We start from the raw sequence: 20542 nt of genomic DNA on the forward strand, positions 1-20542 counted from the left end.
CGCAAACACCTGTGAGAGACCTTCGACTCGGAGCCGTCGATCTGCGACTGCGCGCACTCACGGTCGGTCGCGCATTGTTGGTTGACGCGGTTGTCGCTGATATGCGTAGTCACCGGGACAAGCTTTCTCATTTTACCGAATGAACTGCAAAGTTACAGCACTGACACTGGCCTCGTACAACGGGCATTATCGAGTGTCCCCTTACAGTACTGAAGTGTTCAAGCCGCCGGTGGCTCCAGATTTCCGTCCACCGGGGTGTCGCCAAAGGTGGCCTCTTTCCTGTTGGAGCCGCCGAGAGAGACCACTGCAGTTTTGTGCGAATGTAGGCCGGAGTCGGATCTTTCCCTTTGGCGAAAGACACAAGATCTGTAATATAAACCTTCACTTCCGCTGTCTGAAAGGCGGAAATGCTTGAAACAGCACTCTGCTGAGAAGAGCACACACTGGCTGTCCTCGCGTCAGACCGGCCCAGTGGGGTAACGAGCTGGTTTCAAGGTCTCACTAATCTTCAGCCGCTTTGGAAGGCACCTCTCCTCGGGCATGCGGTGGGCGCGAGAAAGCGAAAATACCGGTACTAAAAGCTTGTCCAAGAAATCTCAATCCGCTTTCTTTAACCAGGAGTGGTGTGCGCCCACGCAAGCAGAAGTGCCGCTGCAGACCTCGCAACACAGCGACGACACCCTATCAGACACGGAACGGGAGCGCTGTCCAACACGAACCTCTCGAGCGACCTCGTGCAGAAGCGGAACACACGTATCCGTATCCCCGCAAACTGGACGTCCGAAAGCTTCCCTTGACGAAGTGCCGGTTTACAGAAAGTACGACAATGAAACTGCGACTGACCCCGCTGTCGTGCAGGCAGCTGGACGCCCCGAAGCTCGATTATTGATTTTGCTGTGGTCAGAAGACCGAAACGTGCACAAAACCTAAATGCTCCATTCCTCCTGAGTCCGTTTCCTTGGAGACGAAGCAAAGTACAATACGTATGTTAACATGAACTCAACACTACGCCGGTTGCGCCTCTGGGCGCAAGACTGTAGCGCCACGGCTAGCAGCAATTGGGATCCTGGATGCATGCCTGCACCCGGAGCGTATCTGCAGAACTTCCCACTCAGGAGCGAGTTGAAAAGTAAGACTAAATGCCGATGATACAGAGTAGTGCTTCCCCCATCCCTCGCCCCATTACGCGAATAACCTCGTGCAGCTCTCGGTGACAAGTCCTGCCGTGTCACACTTTAGACGGCAGCTCAACACTCGAGGATGTTGAGCCTGTAGCTGTCCGCAGGAGGGCACGTAGACACAAGCTGGATATCGAAAATATTCAGCGGATATTGCCCATCGGGCTCATAATATGCCCTTCTGTCTGCATTCAAATTGCTCGTTGAGAACAAAACAGCAGAACTAAACACATTGTGTTCGGCGACCTCAACCAAAACCGATTGCGTCACACAATACAAGCAGAAAAATTCTGTGGAAGAGCCAAAACGAGAACCTAACGAAGTAGTTGTAGGTGGCTTCTGGGAACAGGCTCACGGTAGTGCTGTCATATATTTCCTGCCCGGAAGGCTGAAGCAGAAGTGACACGTACTTCCGTCTCGGTACGGTCAGAGGGAATGGTTGTTATCATGAGGTTCCCTGGCTGGACCGCTTTGATAGAGGAACACCCCCAAGCGCAAGCTCCCTCGTGCCCCGGAGCGCGGACATCCAGGCCAGCTCGCCACTACGCCAAAGCTACCTGTGACATTAACCTCCTCGACCGGCGGCGGCCTCGCCCCTTCTGTTTTTTCTTTCTATCCAGCCCAAGCTTCCTCCAATCAGCTGGTGTCCTTTCGCCAGTCCCCCTCTCTTCTCCTGAGACTGCGCTATTGAGCGGGTCAGCCACGGCATTCTCCACGCAGTGTCGGTGTGTCGCTTGGTGACCCGGCAACGAGGCTGCAAGGGGGCCTTCCGACGCCCTAGTGCTTGATTGCGCCGAGAAGGTATTGGGGCTGGTCAGGGTTTCCTGAGGCGAATTCGCAAGGCTGGGATCATCACTGTCCCTGTGGCTCCCCCAGTCCGAACTGCTGTCAGTGTGGCTGCTTTCGCTACACGCGACGCTGTCCTCCCGGGAGCCCGAACTAAAAGGCTCGACTGCAAAGGCGCCGTCTCCTACGATCCCTGCCCAATGTCTTGTCCCCTCGAAGTCGCGATCTTCGTTCCTCAGCACCTCCGACGAGGCCTTGTGAGACTCGTCTCTTCCAGTCGGCTCTACTGGCAGCTTCTTCTCCGTTCTCAATTCCCGGGTTCCCACCGTGTCTGCAGTCGTGCCCTCCCAGTCAGCGGAGATGGAGAAGCCTACCTCAGGCGCGCCTTCTCTCAATTCACCAGACACACCGAGTCCATCGCGTGTTGTTGTCCGAGGCCGTGGAGGCGCAACATTTGGATTGATATGTATGGCCTCGGGTGTGGCAGCTTCAACGCGTGGTACTGAAGCCTCGGATACCTTATGTTTTGAACTAGACAAGGCATCCTTGTGTCCCAGGAGCTCTACATGGCGTACAATTGTGTCAGGTCGACCTCTTGTCTCCTTGTCAGTCTGTCCAGGAGCCGAGGGCGACCCCGGGCCACTGGCTTCAGTAGGGAGTTCCGCCCCGGAGAGACTTGATTGGATTCCTGCGTTCTTCAGCCCTGCTGCTGATGTGGTGTGTGCACCCGGGGCACTTACTCGGCTGTTGTCAGCTGTTAAAAGCTTTTCCACAGCCTGGATGTCTTCGACATCCGCAGGAGACAAGAGCGGTGAGCACAAGCGGTGATAGCGGTGAAGCTCCTAAGCAGTGCACACAGAAAAGTGTTCACGTGAAGCAAATGAGTACATGCGCTCCTACCCCGGAAAAAGAGGACGCGCAGATGTAGTTTTCAAGCCTCGATGCCGAAGCAGATGAGAGTGTATGCTATGTTCCAATGAGAGTACACGAGAACACCACAGGCTGGCTTCTTGCTTCTCTACAGTCGCACTACGGCTACGCAGCCTCGCTTTGCTCCAACTCGTAGTGCCCCTCGAACCCTCTATGGGGAAAAGCGTCCATTCCGGACACCATGAGAGACACTTTTCTCTAGTGTTTGCAGGCACGACCGCCCGCGATACAACGGGCGCCTGTATTATGCTGCCCAGGTCCTGTGGGATGCACGCCTGCTGACGCAACTGCTCGTACGATGCATTCTCATGATAAAGCCACTCGCGGGCCGCACTGTGCTTCTCAGATCCAAAAAAGGCTGAAGCTCTGCTGTAGTTGCTAGCATCAAGGCGGCAGTGTGATTGGCGAGAGCCAATTGTTAAACAATCTCCATTTGTTGAAGTCAGCAGCATTCTGTCTAATTACTGAACATTCAGACTCACTTCCAGGGTCATTGATGGCTTGGCCGTCGCTATGGCATTTAGCAAGTTCAGTCGGTTGACGAGTACCTTCTTCGGGTGGCAAGCGTTGTCTGAGCTGGGGCCGGCTGACAACTTGTCCCGCACACCGCCGCCGCCGCCACTCTTGACTGATTCACTGTCGCCAGCGGTGCCGCTGGCTTGGATCTTGTGCTCTATTGGTTTAGCTCCTTGCTGACAAGGCAGCGGGACGTCTGTGTGGACAGAAAGACCAGCAGCCCCTTTTTCGAACAGCTGGTGAACCGCGTCCAGCTGCGCTGACTTGACCACAGCACTTATGTCCGCAGGAGTAAAAATCCAGGGTATCGCCTTCTCAATCTCAGCGATGGAAACATCAGGGCCTAGGTGTATACTCCTGGTGGCAGCTTCAAGAATGTGTACACGCTCTGACGAGGTAGTTGGAAGCCCACAGAAACAAACCTGAAACCGATTTGCGTGACACAAAACGCCAGCCCCGAAACAGATGTTACGTCCTTGCACAGGGCGCAGCGGGGCCTCGCAGCTCATCCGCGTCGCAGCAAAGACATTCTGGACACCATTCAGCAATAACAAGGCTAGCCACAGCAACGCTACAAGCCCTTCTACCATGAGAACCGCAGCGGGGGGCTAGTGGTGCACCAAGCCAGTTTTGGAGTTCGAGTCGGGCGAGGTCTGCATGAAGCTGGGCTTCAGACTACACGCCCCTACAGCCTAAGTATGCTACCTCTCAAGGTAAAAAACGGGAAATGAGCAATTTCTTTCCATACGCCGGCCGACGGCGGAGATCAGCTTCACGTGTCACTGCAGCACGGTCACTCGGCATCTCTAGGTTTGCGCTATGCGTGTTGGCTTCGAGCAGGTTCCATCACCTGACACGCCTTCGCAGTATGGATCCTCTCTGGTGACGGTGCTCTACGAGTCTCCGAGTGAAAACGAGGCATTACCTTTTCCAGCCGACCAGGCCTCAGAAGAGCTGGGTCTAAGAGCTCTGGGCGTGACGTGGCCGCAATGACATAGACCTCCTGCATGACATGGCACAACGGCCCAGGTAACTCCTGCCTTTCTTCGAAGACGGAAGGATCTGGTAGACTGAAGCTATGCCCTCCCACGCAGATCGAGTTCCTGGGATGTTGAGCCTTACTTCACAGGAAACCGTAGGACGGGTTCTCACCCACTTCCCTTTAGGTCCTGGATCCGAATCGAAGATCAGTTCGGACAAGTTCAACTAGTCAGCCGGATTGTGCGTCACAGGTGAATACGATGCACCAGCAATATTCGAAGACGGGAAGGCATGGGCTATCACGCCAACTTTCCTCTTCTGAAATTCCTCACCTGTCTCTCTTCCACTCCGTCAAGGTAGCAGAGTAGCTGATTGACGACCCGATCTGTGACCCCAGTACTGTCACCTCCTCTTCTGCTCAGCCGCGCGCAGACAGGAAAGAGTGGAACCAAGGAGTATTCTTCCCAGGGGGGGGGGGAAGCGACTCTGTTAGTACGGGTTTGCCTGCAGTCGTGGACTCCGCTAGCGGGCTCCTAATAAGAACGAAGGCCTCCCGACATGGCGCCGGTGCTTCCCCGCAGACAAAGAGAAAATGCGACCAAGACCCGGGCGAAGGGCCAGTACCGTTGAAAAGGTCCCTCGGCCTGTCGCCTACTGCACACCGGTACAGAACGGTCATGTCACCTGAAGCTGCTATCTTCCAAGGTCGCTTAAATACGAAAGGCGCCACTTGCAAGAAACCGCCTCTGTGAAAGTTATCTTCATCCTCTGTCAGTCAGCGTGAACCACAGAAATCGGGTATCTACGGATTTTCTCTTCTACGGATGACAAAAAATGGGGAAACGGGGAAGTGACTGTATGAGAGTCGACGCTCGACTCGGTACCCGGAGTGCACGAAAATGTGAAGTCCAGCAAATTCGAGTCTTCCCTTACTTGGTGGCAATAGCGTCGATTTCATCGAAGAAGATGACGCACGGCTGCGCCTGCTGTGCTTTATGGAATACCTCGCGAACAGCGGCCTCGCTTGAACCTATATATTTGTTTAACAGCTCGGGGCCTTTGATGCTGCAACGACATTTCAAGCCTCGTCACGTAACACCTGACTAAGTGAGCTCGCGCTGCTGTCAAATGAATGCACTCCGCTGCCACGCAACCCGAAGAGCTACATGCACGACAATCACTGGCCTCTAAGTAGAACTCAGTTCAGATTCTGGCGCAGTCTCGGGCTGCACGCGACTACCCGACAACCAGCTGGGTGCAAGGGCCGTCAATGCCAGCCTGCACATTTTTGCTACGTAGCTTGCCGAAGCAACTCGAATGTAAACACCGGAGCACTGCTGCAGACGCGACGCGCTTCCACTTGTTTCTCCAAGGACAGAGAACTGCAGTACGGCTGAGTGCTCGCAGCACGCTACCGAATATAGTGCTACCTCCTATGAGATTCTCTGTCAACGAACTAACCAACTACTCGGATTCTTACCCCAGACAACGCATTCCTTGGTCGCCCACGACCGCTGTTGCCAAAAGCGTTTTTCCGCATCCCGGAGGGCCTACTAGCAGAACACCCTTGTGGACCGAAATACCCGCCCGCCTTAACAGCAATCCGTAGAGCCGCTCAAGAGTGAGCATGTCGAGCAGTTCAGTCTTCGCCTGAAGCGAAACCCCGCGACGCCGAAGGCAGGAGCCACGTGCCCGCACCGAGTCTAAATCTCCATAATGCTGACACTGTATGCTTTCGGACATATACCGCCGATCTCCAGTTTCCGTGTAGTGAGTGTTAAGTGTTCCTGGAGCATCCTCTCGGCCACCCTAAGCAGCTCTCGCACAGTAGGCTGGGAGCGCCTCTGCGTCTGGGTTCCACAGAACTTGTCGCTACAGCTACTTGATAGGCAGCGACCTTAGCCGATTGCCATGTACGCAGAGATGCAGCGAGTTCACTCCATGACGTGAGTTACCACGTCTCCAACTGTACGAAAGCGACTCACGGAGATCACGGAGAGGAGAAACTCATTCGCCTAGGCTGCCGTCGAGGAGGAAAACAACTTTTTAATTGAAAGGAGAGACTCACCGCTGTTGCCATTCAACTGCGGAACCAACTGACGGCCACAGCTACACCCGGGTTATGCAGAAGTAAAGTGAGATGACCACCAGCCCAGGAGGATACAAGATAAAAGCATCATCAGTAGTATTTGGATACGCGGCTGCAGCTGCATGTTTGCTCCCGCGCATGCTGGCCAGCCAGCCCAAGCCTACCTTCTCGAGCCCTCCGACGTCGCTTAGCCTGAGATCTGTCCTGCGGAACACCGGCGGCAACAACAAGAGTTCCTTTCCATAGTTTGTCCTTTGCTAAAGGACAGTGCTTTCCTATGAGACCATCCGCAGGAGCAACACGAGCGCGGCGCCAGCTTTTGGAGGACTGGCCAAGTGCAGTAGACCTCATAGCTTCGACAATAGCTGCTCACGTAGCGCAACCTTCGCGGTCGCGTAGCACGCAGGCTGTAGATTACATTTCACATTTGTTGCTCCGAAAACACCAGGAGGCAGCCGACTCGTTACCGATAGACTTTCTACGCCAGCAGACAGTTCGAAAAGACACTTTGCGGCTGATCACCGTACTGTCCACCTTGCAAACATACGAAGCTGCCTGTAATACGGCTTCACATAGAGAGATAGCCTCGCCTAAGTGCCGATTGTTTAAGAATACGGACGCGGACGATTAGCGAACAGATACTTAAACCTCAGGTGACAGCTCCTTTGCCAAGCCAGCAGCACGCAATTTAGTAGTCGACAGTTTGGCACGTGACCGGTCAACCCCAGACGCACTTGAGGAATTCATGCTGTTGCAGCGCACGTGGCACAAACTCGCGCAGTGCCTTTTCCAGGTGGACACGGCGGAGTTCCGCAGCTGTCTGAGAAGCAAAAACACCGTCGTTTGACGCTGAGTGGCTGTCGCCCTGCAGGCTTTCCGGCCCTCGCCTCGTCTCAGAACAGCCCCTGGAGTTCGAAGACGCACTCGGCTTCTCGTCACTCCTTGGGCAGAGGCCAGAGCCGGCCTCAATTGCAGCCCTTTCAATCACACTCTGACAAACAGCAGGGCAAAACAAGGTGCGGTTGGCGTTTGGCGCAATCCTTCAGTAAGCCTGCGTGTTTCCTCCTACGGTATGGCCGCAGGGCAACAAGCTCAGACTTAAGAGTTTGCGACACCCAGGCCGGCGCAAGGGCTACAGGGAAGAGCCTTTCTGTCTTTCAAGAGTCTCAGTATCCGGTGTGCAGCACTGTGACTCTACCGCCGTTCAGCGTTCGCTAGGTCTTGCTTGGCAAACGATCATCGTTTCTCTCCAGCAAGCGAGAAAAAGATTTACATTTCGACTATGCACTGGATAAACGAAGGATACCAATGCATTACATCGCTGAGGAGAGAAGTTCAGCCTCGGCAAAAGCATCCGACCGCCGGTGGTTGAGTGTACCTTGAAGTCGGCAAGGCAGAAGCCCTCCATTCGTTGGCTGAGAAAGTCCAAACCATCCCAGACGTCTCGATGTACTCTCAATACTGTGCCTGTCTCCGGTTGTTTCTGTACATCTTCCAAAATGTCCCTTGAGTCGCCTCGCTGACGCAGTAACTTGGTCAGAATGGCACGTCTTGTTGCCCCCCGTAACTGTCCGTGGACTAGAAGTTTGGCATGAAGGCTTTGATCTTCCCGTACTCGCGACTGCAGCAAGTGTTGAAAAAGTTCGACGCGGGCGAGAGTGGCTGAGTACATTAAGCAGAAGACTGTTTCAGACAGCCACAGTTGTCGAAGATGCAACACTCTCATACCAACCGACAACAGAAAGAAGACGCGGGGACCCAACGCAACTTCGGGTAACCGCGGCGTAGCCTTTTGTGTGGCACACACTTCCTGAGGGCGTGAATTAGCAGTTGTTGAAAAACAAAAATTCGACTGACACGGTTAGGTTATTGCCACGGGAGGTACTGTCAGACTATCCCTTTAAATACTGCGTGTAAGCACGTGGCTAGTAAGCTGTATAGAGGTTCACGTCGTCGCCTCCGGGGAAAGTGCCACGCTGGCCACCTTGCTGAGAGATGGTGACTCTGTACTGAGAGGCATTTATTCGCTGAGTTTGGCACTTCGAGCGACGTCGTGTTCCGAAGAGCCTCTGTGGACGGCAATGTCCACTCACCTCCTGCGGACTTCAAATGTACTGCGTCACCACCAAATAAAGCCGGCGTCCGAAGGCTTTCGTGCAGGTGGTCCTTGCCCACAGCGGTGGCTACAACGACTAACTTTGGAACAGGGCATGCCGTCCTTTGTTGATGCACTGCCGAAGCATTTGTCCGTCCATCCCAAGCACTGAACACAGCCGGTGTCACGGTAAGAGTCGGGGGCTGTGGAAAACGGCAGCTGGCGCAGAAGTCAAGCTGCCCCATCAGGAGTGCGTCATCCGAGACTGAGGGAAGGAAATCGGCGAGAAATTCAGAGAGTTGGAAGCTCCGGGCATCCATTACAGTCGGACCGCCAGGGGCGTCCGAATCGACATTTCCACAAATCGCATCCTGAGCACACAAAAATCATGCGGAAACAACAAGCTTCCACCAGCAGGACCATCAGACGCCAGCGCGTCCGCATAAGGGTTCAAAGTATCGAAACACAAGAAGACACTGCACCCACGCAGTTTTGAAAGAAGTGACACCCGCGTAGACTAAACTCCTGGCAAGTCGCCGACGGGAGGGGAATCCTTGCGTGTCATAGACGTCCTTCATCCCCGCCGGGCCCCTCTAAGAGTGCCAGCGAACATCTGTCCGCAGGAGAGCAATCCCGACCTACTGAGACTGTGCAATACTCTTGACTCGCTCTGCCTTCCAACCGCGTGTGCGTGCATTCGAAGGAGCACCGAAACAGGGACCTGGGTGCCACCTACAAAGCCCTGAAAAGCAACCGCGCGAGACAGCTCCCCTGGGCAGCGTTCTGATCCGCCGTGAAAGCACTAGCGGACAGAACCGGCCTACCGCTTATTTCCCGCACCCCATTAGCTTGATCGATCTGTGTCCTCCCATCTAACGACGCCCAAGGCTAGAAAAAGAAAAGAATGGTTTCTTAGCCCTTGGCTCTTCACCGACCCACCAAGTCGTCAAAAATAAGGACTGCGGGCGAGTGAGCGGCAGCAATCTCTGCGACCGCTCCCATCAAGCTCTCGATGACCTGATATTTGATCGTCTCAGTGGCCAAGACCTTGCAGTGCACCATAAGAACTGACAAACACCAACACACAAAACCCCGTAGACGATGACCGGAGCAGCAGGCGGCCCAGATCCTTCACGACTTGAAGACCAAGCACACAAATTTTCACGGAAACCAACATTGCAAGACTGCGAGACGACTCTCGACAACAGGGAGATCGACAATACAGCCGAAAGAGGTTACAGCCGGGCACCCGGGCTACGCATGAACGATCAGAGCTGCCAAGACAGCTCTCATCCATTCGCAAGGTCTTTCCGCCCGCGAGAAGAAATCTCAGGGCTCTATCCACCGGTCACGACTCCTAGGGAGGAATGGACCCCAACATGTTACATCGCGGTGCCGTTAGCTCTTACAGAAGCGGCAACTCCTCCGTTTTCTTTCGTGGTAACTGGCCATGACTCAGTCGTGACTTCAGCAGGTGTGCCTCAATGAGAATAGAACGCGCTTTCTGCACTAGCCCACACCGAGACAACGCACCGAATACTCCGAGAGACTCGGCAAGGAAATATCCCGTTGTCCGGCAGAGTTCCGTCCGTCCCGATCCACTCTGGCCAGATACCTGTACGGAAAGACATGCGACACGCTGGACTCCTGGGAAGTCACGAGGCACGGGCGGGCATGAGAAACAAATAGAAAGAAGGGGAGAAAGAGATTAAAGTATGTCAATGCGGTCTACTTTTCCGCTCCCACTTGCCAATCAGAGAGATGAGCTTCTCCGCTGCGCGGGCAACTAAAACATACCAGCCGGTCTACACACAACCTGAAGACGGTTGAGCCAGACTGCCAGGCGTATTGAGCAAGCGGGTGTTCCCCCTGCCAGATCCAGCCCCTGCATTTCAGAGGTTGTCGCCTGCTTGTATCTCCACTTCTGAGTCCGCCGCACCACGAAAGAGGGCGACGACAGGGAAGGCATTCAGACACGTCGCATCTTGATCGGAACCCCCTGTCCGATGCCTACGCCCTGTTGTTGTTCCTCTCTTGGCATCGCCGCCCCTTTCAGCGTGGCGCCGTGGAAGAGAAACCGGTGTTGAGAGTGGTGAGCTATTTGCAACGGCTATACTTTGTCTGTGACCACAAATAGCTTGGGCACCACCGAGAACGACAGCGCGCTTGAAAGTTGGATAAACAGGTTCTTTCTTTTAGGGAGTAACTGGCTACACACTACCAATGCTCCCAGAGCGAGCTACAAGTCTTACTAGGATAGGCAGGAGAGGAGCGACAGGGCAGGCCCTTCGGAGCACCGCTTCAATGCATCCTAGTTTACTGCAGTCTTCCGAAGATGCTATCGGGACCCCCAGTCTTCGCAGAACTGTACAAAATAGCACAACAAAACTCCACAAAACAAGACAGCAGGGGGATCAAAACTGAGGGGCCTCTAGTGACAGGTCCACAGACGACTGCAGTGATTGTGTTATCTGGTTATGGTCTGAGGACGTCGAAATTCAAAGATGATGATCCGTCATACAGAAACGGGGGCAGTGCCGCGAGACGGGCACAGCAAAGGGACAATGCTCGAGACCAGATGAGCAGCGTCGTCCCCTCTAGAAAGAAGCCGAGCACAGCCATACGCCAAGAAAGAAATGAGGGCTTCGACACTCCTTTGTCGGTGCCTACACGAGAACACCCCGAGACCTGCACCGGCAGAGCTCCAGACTATGTACAGCTACCAAGGAGTGCCGTCCATCATGGGTCTTTCCGAGTGACTGAAGAGAAGAACATTTACAGGATCCATTGCTTTCAAACGGAGAGCTCTTGCAACCGGTCTAAATGCTGAGAAAAACCAGAAACGTTTGCCAGTGGGCACGCCCCGACGCACGAAGAGTGTACAGCCGAAATGTGGTTTCTCTGTGGTGGCAGGGAAAACCGTACTGCGTGTCAACACATCAGCAACAGGAAGCGGACAACCTTACTCTTCTTCAGAAGTAAACCTGGAGTGTCTCCGAACACGCTCAGGCAGAAGTCCCGCGGCGAGAGAGGGCGCGGGCAGGCTCCTCGACTATGTAATAAAAGAGGTAAGGCCTCCAGCAAGCTGATACTGTCTCCCTCCACCGTTGCCAAAGGCGCCCCTTGCACCGTATGTGCAACCGCCTCCTCATCGAGTTTAGGGAGAGAGACTGTGGCGAACTGAGGTTCCTGCAATGATGAACTTTCTCTCCCAAGTGATCCTGACTGTTGAGTACTCAGCATCCTTTCTCCATGACGCAGCGGCTTTTCACATGTAGGGACAGCGTAGAGCGGCTCGGCTCCTTCGGCCCCATCTGTAGCGGACCATCGTACATTGTCTTGAGGAGCTCGTGCAGCACCCGCGAAACTAACGAGTTCGGGACGTGTAGTCCAGCACGAGGAACCCTTTTGTAAGACCAGGGTGCCACACTTTCTGTCAAAGCGGATCGTGTCTCTCCAAGGGATAGCGTCGGGTGCCAAATGCTGCACACACTGGAGTTCCATGAGCTTGGCCATCTCGGGAGCCATAGTTGCAATCGGCTGACGTCTGTGCGGCTTCGCCGAGATCTCATGGTCTACCTCAATGAATCCCAAGCTTCCCTTGCCCACTGACTCAGATGCAGACACATACGGAAGTTCCCAGTCCGGCTGCTGCGTCCCGTAAAGCCACCACTGTGCCAGCGCAGTGCCGTGGTCGCCCGCATTAATCACGAGCCAGCGTGGCGTGCTAAGGTTCGAGATGTGCTCCTCCTTTAGACTTTTGACAGAGCACTCCAGACTGCTGCCCGTGTCACAACAACCTTCACCCCGAGCGTTGGAAAAAGTTAGTCGGCAAGATGTCGAGGGAGTGAATGCTGCAGATCGCTCCATCCGGGGGAAATCCTCTTCCCGGGTCAGCCGTCCAACGGCAGTAAGTGTGGTAGCAGCTTCAGCTGCTGAGAACACCACCGAAACCTCAATCGGATCAGCAACGTGGCAGACGATTTCACCCTTCTGCAGTTGCCTTGCAAAACTGTCTTTGTAAAGAATGTAGGGCGCCTCGAAGTCGTCCTCTCCGGAAATGTCTGGCAGCAGGGATTCAACAGCTGATACAAGTGGAGTGCCCGTCTGCACACTTCTCGCCATCTTTCCATCGGCACTGTGGCCTTCTTGTTCATGTGACATATGCTTCAGCTCCCGGTGGGCTTTGCTGTCCTTGACAAGAGCAGCAACTGAGTCGGTGCTAGACGATGCTGCTGTCCATGCTTCAGCGAGCGAGGGGGGTAGCGTAGCCGGTCGAATAATTGCCGTTCGCAATTCCGAAAGACAGGCCAGGGCAGTATCATGACGGAGCATCGGTTGCTTCTCAATCTGAGGTTGACCCGGGAGGGAAACACAGTCGCTCTCGTCGACCCGGCAGATCACCCGGGATCTGAAGGATATGATGACATCAAGCACAATCCACGAGGGGGCGAGGGTCTGCGTCTCTGCCCCGCTGCATCCACACCTCGCAGCGCGTGAACTGAGACAGCCGTTTCCTTCCTCTCTTCTATAAAGTGGACCAGTCAGCGTCAGCTCCGAGCCACCAGTTTTCCTATTTCCACCGACGGCGGCGCCAGCTTGGATCTCACAGGAAGGAGCCTGAAGCAGCAGATCACTTTCGAAGTCGCTTTCCTCCGAGTACAAACTAACATCGTCGACATGGTTAAAAACGTTTGCTTCCCACGTGAAGAGGGACCCGTTCTCCGCGGCGCAATTCAAACCCGGACAGCTGTTCGGTCCTTCCTCTTCTTGAGCGGTCGCAGGGTCTGGTGCCCCGTTGCCTGACTCCTTGATAGGTGAGGCCGTCTGGGTAATTGCGCGGGAGGTACCCAAACTGTGCACATGGGCAACGGAGTGATCGCCTCCGCCTTCTGAATCGGTTGAAGCGTAGAGATCTTCGAGACCGTTATCGAGCAGCGCAGCCAACTCCGTGTCCAGGATAGGTCTTACACTGCAGTCGTGTGACTGTGCGTCATGCCTACTTGATTCACAGGCAAGTGGTCTGGCGCTCCCGCTCGTGCTTGGTAAATGCTCCCTAGATCCTCCACGGTCAAAACGCTGATTGGTCTCGCTCGCGCCTCCGGAGCCGCGGGGAGGGAGCCTGTTCGTCCTTTCGTTTTCGACAGTAGACGTGAGCTGTTTGCTTTCTGTACGGCACTGCGAAAGCGCCGGGTCCTGCTTTCCGCGTGCTGACGAATGGTGTGACTTGGTTGCGGCGGCGGTTGCTTGTGGCACTGGCGGCTGGTCACTGAAGCTGCCTGAGGACGTAGATGCACTTCGACCGGTGGTTCCGCGTCCTGCCGCGTTCTCGTACTGATCAAAAGCACCGTCAACGAGGCTACTGTGCTCGACCACCGCAGGAAGCTTGACAGAGACTAGCATACCGTCCCAGAGTCCAAACGGAGGGACCTCACATTCGCTCAAGGCCTCGTGTGCTGCTCTGTCCGCACTGCTACAAAAGAAAGAAAGCCCGATTGCCCGGCGGGTAGATGATGCAACATGGTTCAACCGGTCGAGGAAAGCGTGACGGAGAAGCTTACTGCCCTGTCTGGTCCGTAAGAATTGAGACAGTCCTATATCTCGTGCTTCTATTGATATCTCCCCGTACCCTTGTTTCCCGATGCATAATGAAGGGTTGATCTGATTATCTTCATCTGCCGGGGAGTCGTGGGACTGGCTGGAGCAGGGAAAGTCATCATTATGAGACCGGAACGACGCCTGTCCCCGGCCGCTGATGCGGACCAGTCCACCGGGTGGGCACAAAGGAGTCAGGCAAAGAGACCGAGGGAGTGTGGGCAAAGATGTGCATACCGTCACACACACTCGACTGCAAAGAGGGAAGCGGTAGATTTGGCGGAAGTACCGAGATAGTGCAATTGTTCCGGGAGGGACATCTGGATGCCCGAAGGCTCGAAGCAGAGCGAGACCACTTGCCTGTTCGGATCGCTTGGCCCTACCAACCGGCTGGGCAGAGATCCACACAAAAGCTGTTGCAAAGTGCTCATTTTGCCCTGCGGGTGATTTTTCCGGCCTGTGTAGTGCACAGGGATGCTGGAATTCACACAGAAGGTCTGCTACTGGCGCCTGACACAGCCAACGCTGCTGGTGAACGAAGGACCGAATATGGCAGTAGTGTACCAGGCAGTAGAAGCTCTCGCCTGGTGCATCTGAGTCCCTGTTGAGGCATGGAAACGCAGGACCCATCACAGCCCGCTGCCCCTTTGTAAGTGTCTCCAGCTCCAAATCAGGTTTCTTGTCTGCTGTGTCTGCCGTTGCTGGTTCGGCCGGCGTACCGCCCTCTGGCCGCGGATAAGACATAGCCACCGACTTGCTGAAAGCGTCAGGAAAAGGCACGACTCTCATGTAGAAATGTACAGCTCTACGCTGCTGCGCGTGCTGTAACTCCCCTTTGCCTTTCGTGTCGGAGTGTGCCGATGAGCGCAGTCTGTGCTGTGCGTCGTCACCGTCAACTTCTCTAACATCCGGTTCTCGGAGCGGACGATAGTCCGAGCTCTCATGGGCGGTACTTGTGATGCTTGAGTGTCTTGGCTGCTGTAGAGGGGCCAGCGAGTTCGGAAAAGGCCGGACGTGTAGCTCTGTTTTTCGTCCAAGAAGTATAAAGGGTGCAACTTCGGCGGGGCAAAGGCAAGCGCTTTTCGAGGTACGCTTACGTATCCGCCCGTCTTCTCTGCAAGAAGAGAAGGCTTTCCGTTCTGCTCTCTCAAAACTTCTCTGCTCGCCTGTCACGCGAACATGGCCCTTGCCACAGACTGGCGGCGAGGCAGGAGACAAGGAAGCAGCAGAGCACGCGAGATCGATCCCTTTCCCGTCCTCAGTCTGTTCATGTTCATGGCTCTGCATAGGCCCCCGCGGCGGTGGCGAAGTCACTACAACCAGCATCGCTGGTCGCTGGCCTCTGCGCACCCACACAGGAAAGGGAACCCCCGGCATAAGTACAGCTATCTGGAGCAGCAACTCTTCTTCTATACACTCAGCATGGAGTTCTATCACGTCCCAATCTGCTGGAGTAATAGGTCGGACTTCTACGAACGGAGATATCATCCGAAGCCCAGAATCCGTGTGCTGCTGTCTGGGCGACTCAGTACGGTGGTGGGAATCCGAGAGCAACTGTAACGATGAGCCTGGTGAACCGTTGACGAGGCGACGCAGGACGACGAAGTCAACATCAACAACCTCCCACGGGCGGAGCCCATAGCATTTGCAGAGTGTTGCAGACAGCCCCAAGAACAACACAGACTCTGATGGTGTCCTGGGAAGCTCACGACAGTTGGGAAAAGCTGCCGGACCTCTCGCGAAGACACCAGATGCATGAAACTCCGCAGTTTCACGTGACATGGTCGCTTCCAGCGTCCGCTCGTCTGAGATATCGAGAAAGTCGCCGACCCAGCCAACGTACAAGGTACTTCTTCCACTCGGACATGAGCTACCCTTCTCTGCGGATGAGATGTGGGGATAGTGGCTTGCAAACACTCTCAAAGTTGGCAGCCAGCCGGTCTGAACCGGACTCTGGTGGGATCTACAGTTCCCAGTACTGCCGCTATGAACCGACAGACATTCCTGCTGTACTCGTCTCCTTATCTGGAGCACACAACAAAAGTGAGGATTGCTGTCCTTGAGTGGAAACAAATGCCCAGATAACCGCGATGATGGGCTGGCGAAGCAAGATCGGATGCCGATCGGAGCTATGCGGACGCCGGTTGCAATGGAGATTGTCCGGAGACCGGGCGAGAACACGGGCGTGGCCTGGGAAACCAGGCCGGGCTCCAGTGAGCCCTCAGACGTTCCAGGTGGCGACATGCCGGGACGAAGTTTGTCTGCAGCTGATATTAAAGGAGAGCACGGCCTTGGAACAGCAGATGTCTCCGTGGAAAGGAAGGCAAACTGTTGTACCGGCCGTCACGCGCATTCAGTAATGGGAAGGGTATTATGTAAGCAAAAAGACCATGGTGGCAACTACGAAGCAGCCGTGTGCGTACCACGCAGCACCTAGGACTGGACAGTCTAGATTGGCTCCCATTGTGGCGGACTGACAATGCCCCCCCCGTGACAGTAGACGACATGGGCGTTCAGTCCTGTAGAGACTCCATGCGGGCCACCGGATGGAAGCTTCTGAAAGGCACACAGCGGAAACTGCAACGATTTGAACGAAATTCCGCTCTGAAGTATGACCCACGCTCGCGGGACGCGCCGATCTGTGGGCCCACGCCGTACAGTATATCAGCGAGCAGAAGCAACAACTCAGGCGAAGACCGAAGACTTACGGCTCTCCTTGAAGGGCAAAAAGAAAACACCTTGAAGTAGAACACACAGTGAACACAGAAAAGTCCTGACCCGCCCCTATCCCGCAGCCAGTTGACCGGCAGGAATGGAAGGACTGCAGATGCAATGGAATCACAATTCGAAGATGAAAAAGTCGAGTCAGCAAAGAGCACGGAAGAGCCGAGACATTGGCTGCAACAAAAGCCTGGACTTGTTGCATTCCAACGAAAAAGTGCATCTACTACCGACCGCTAGCACGTCTCCCGGCGGGGCCAGTGATAGCAACTTGGACTGGCGTACCTTGTGTCCCGGTTGAAAGTGTTCGTCTTTTTCTCTCTGCAGCTAAACGAAGCTCGTGGGCAGGCTTACGGGCATTTTAAGGAAATACCTGCGTCAGGGGCAGTGTGCTCGGCCCTTGGCCTCTGTTGCCGCGGTCCTTTCAGGACCGTTCGGGTCCGAGAAACGGCGAGCTTTGACCAGTTATCCGTTTCCCGTTACCCTGTGTTCCTTACTTCGCAATGGCTCTCTTTTCACAGTGAGGCATGTTGTTCGGATTGGCTGTATGAATACTCGTGTAGCTTCAAACGGTCAACTTCCGAGGTTTCAAGTCTGCAGATCAGTGCCCCTCGCTTCAGTCCCTTGGCGAGCGCGCTGAGTTTTATTACAGTGCTGCACTAGCCGCGATCCAGAGGTGCCGTGATGTGGAGGAGCCGTGGTCTCGAAAAGCAGTGATCCAGAGGAGCCGTGACCTGGAGGATTCCTGATCCAGAAGAGTCGTGTCGGGAGGAGTCGCGAGCAGCAGTGGTGTAGAGGAGTCGTGACCCAAAGGAGCCGTGATCTAGAGGCGTCATGATCTGGAGGAGCCGTGACTCCAGTTCTGGCGTCCGGCAGCGTCCGTGTACCGTAGTCGGAAGCCCGGGTGTCTATCCCGTGAGCGCAGTGGCGCTTTTCACCGGCGCCGCAGTCCACCGGCCCGTGTTGCGGTGGGACACCGACTGTGTCCGGCAGGCGAATGACGCCTGGGCGGGAGGAGTCTGCGACACATTCCGGGAGCAACGATTAAGTACCGGGGCACATCCGGGCTAGCCCGGTGCCGCTTACGCCGGTCGGGCACAAACACCATAGCAAGGAGAGCGGTGGCGTCTCTGGTGGTACTACACCAACCGCAACTGGGTCTCCGGGGCGACGTCCTCTCACACTGTAGTTCCCCATCGCAGCCGACGCGGGACAGGGGTGGAGACGCACAGAACTGGAACAGGCCCAACAACAGTTTTTTTATTTTGAACTCAGTGGGTAACCGTTCGTTGCGGGTCCTTTGCGAGTTCATGCAGACGACTTTGGCTGAGAGTCGGTCTTCGGCCAAGCGGTGTTACTTCGCGGCCTTGCTTGGGCAGCTTGTCGCTTGACAGGTATTGGTGTTATCCAACGCGGAAGTTTCGTTGCGTGGGTTGGGCACTTCGTTGCTGGGTCTGTTTCAAGTTTTAGCGATGGCGAGGTTGTTTGTGTTGGCGTTGCTGCCATGCTTGGCGCACGTCCCGCCCCGGGTTGGCGCGGGGTCTGCCGATTATGAAGACGGGGACGGTCCAGCTATGTCTCGGCTTTCTGACGAGAAGTGGTTGACGTGCCATGGTCCAGATATGTCCGAACTGCGAGAAGTCAATTTGCCGTACCCGATCGGACCTCCGCCGGAGACTCCGGTCCCCGGGGCGGTGTATGACTTCTCTGTGGTCGTCCAGAGACACGGTACACGCCGTTCACAGTACAGAGACTCTCAGTCGCCGTACTACGGGTCCACGAAACCTAGCCAGCTAATGGTTCAGGGTGCGTATGAGTTGCACGTATCTGGAGCCGAAATGCGGCGCTACATGCAGACGTTCACAGGCAACAGTCCGCGTTTGGGCGGAGAGCAGACTCGGGAAGAGACACTCGCGGAGGTGGCGGGTGTAGACATCGGGCGTGACTGTGAGCTATGGGCTTCGTGGTGAAGGAGTGCACACGGTCTGCTCTTGTTAGCGCCATACAGGAGCAGTTCCCTCGAGAGTCCATGCACGTGAGAGCAAACGTCATCCCGAGGACTAGTTGGAGTGCGGTATACTTTTTGGAGGGCTTCTATAGACTACCTTTTGGCTGCAATGCGCCTATGAGGGAGCTGCTGAACGCACCAACGGGGAAAAACTCTGACAAGCGTTGCCTTCTTCGTGAAGTGTGCGACGGCCCGGCCAGCTCAGTATATGGGTTGCGCGGGAAACACCAGGAGGTTTGCACGGGGATCAAGCTTCCTTGCATAAACGTCCCAGTCATTCGGGAGGATGGCATCTGTGTAGGAGCCATGCATAGTGGTGCTCCGTACCAGCAGGCTGATGCGCATTTCGCGCGAGTGGAGGGGAGAGACTCTTACCAACCAGAAGGGGAGCTCGAGGAGGCGGTCCGTATTGCATCTGGGATCTATGGGGAGACGGCCTTCGGTTCAAAAGAGCATGGTTGGAATGCGGGGGAGATGGAAGTCTCCGAACGCGCTGCTGGCGATCCCGAGCCGATGGTCGCGGTAAAGCAGTGGGTAGAGGAGAGAAAGGTGGAGTGTAGGACTACTGGCTCCTGCGACCCAGAGTCCGTGATCTCGTATGGAGATCTCGTGCAACGTCTTCGCGATGCCTTCCGCAATGGATACAACAACCAGTATGCACGAGGGGGCTTCACGGTGTTTAGCGGATCGCCGGTGATCATGCTGTTCAATGCTCTTTCACGTGCGAAGGTGTTCGGACGCCCGGAGGACTGGCGTGATTTGAGGTTGACATTGGAGGTGCTTGGCGAGTTCGGAGAAATGAATTTGGACGATAATGCTCTCTTCAAGGCGGCTGTGGACAAGACGAAACTGTACCTGCTGTCATTGCAGGACTACGTGATTCTTTCTGCCCTAAGCACACTGAAAGCATGGGATGATAGTCTTCTCCCGTTTGCATGTCGGGTTGTTCTGGAGCTTACCCATGTTCCTGGCGGTGAGGCGAGAGACGTCGCTTCATCCGGAGCGCCGTTCAACGTGGACGACCATCTTGTCCCCGGCCAGGTGGAGTATCCGCCTAACGGATACAACGTGCGTGTTCTCTATGGCGTCCCTGGTGAGCAAATGCGACCACTTTCGCTGCCCTGGTGCGGCGGTCGCAAGGTGTGTCCCCTGAATGACTTTCTGAACGGTTCGTACTCGCTCATCAGGGGCAATACTCCGATTGATGTTACCACGGTGATTGGTGACCGATTCAGAGAAAAAGCCGTGGCGATGAATCTCTAGTGTTTCCTTCCAAGCTGCTTTTTTTAAGCCGCTGCTTGTTCATTTGCGAGAGCGGCGTCGCTCCTTTCGGTTGCGGTTCATCCCGGTCCGACGTCGCGTTCATGAATAACTTTATTTTCGAGGTTTCGTCCCGCGAAGTGGCGTACATCTGCGTAAACTTTCCGAAGACATTCAACTCGCGTAGATAAACTCAAACTGGCTCCGGTGCCAACCTGAAATTAGAGGTATTGCCTACAAGGGGAACACGGGCAAGGGTATGGGTGTGTTTCCTTCCAAGCTGCTTTTTTAAAGCCGCTGCTTGTTCATTTGCGAGAGCGGCGTCGCTCCTTTCGGTTGCGGTTCATCCCGGTCCGACATGTCGCGTTCATGAATAACTTTAT

At 55.1% G+C, this 20542-nt stretch overlaps 3 protein-coding genes across 3 annotated transcripts in view; 2 read left to right on the forward strand and 1 right to left on the reverse strand.

Annotated features, from left to right (window-relative positions):
• The first annotated feature begins 11 nt into the window (after positions 1-11).
• Positions 12-782, forward strand: CSUI_002822 (uncharacterized protein). The gene has a single exon (XM_068063021.1). The coding sequence runs from the start codon at positions 140-142 to the stop codon at positions 413-415; it is 276 nt and encodes a 91-aa protein (XP_067924988.1). The 5' UTR covers positions 12-139; the 3' UTR covers positions 416-782.
• Positions 783-1723: 941 nt separating this feature from the next.
• Positions 1724-16414, reverse strand: CSUI_002823 (peroxisome biogenesis factor; the record flags this gene model as incomplete). The annotated part of the gene is made up of 10 exons (XM_068063022.1): positions 1724-2806; positions 3377-3832; positions 4336-4413; positions 4724-4805; positions 5325-5456; positions 7215-7471; positions 7859-8142; positions 8574-8944; positions 10828-10940; positions 11542-16414. The coding sequence occupies 3 exons, from the start codon at positions 16412-16414 to the stop codon at positions 8867-8869; spliced, it is 5064 nt and encodes a 1687-aa protein (XP_067924989.1). The 3' UTR covers positions 1724-2806; positions 3377-3832; positions 4336-4413; positions 4724-4805; positions 5325-5456; positions 7215-7471; positions 7859-8142; positions 8574-8866.
• Positions 16415-18133: 1719 nt separating this feature from the next.
• Positions 18134-20542, forward strand: part of CSUI_002824 (uncharacterized protein) — a 16324-nt gene continuing 13915 nt past the window's right edge. Inside the window, exon 1 of the mRNA XM_068063023.1 lies at positions 18134-20542. This exon is cut by the window's right edge and continues 7752 nt beyond it. The gene's annotated coding sequence lies outside the window, so the exon portion shown is untranslated.

This window comes from Cystoisospora suis, assembly GCF_002600585.1.
Source record: "Cystoisospora suis strain Wien I chromosome Unknown contig_1201, whole genome shotgun sequence".
Taxonomy (NCBI): Eukaryota; Apicomplexa; class Conoidasida; order Eucoccidiorida; family Sarcocystidae; genus Cystoisospora; species Cystoisospora suis.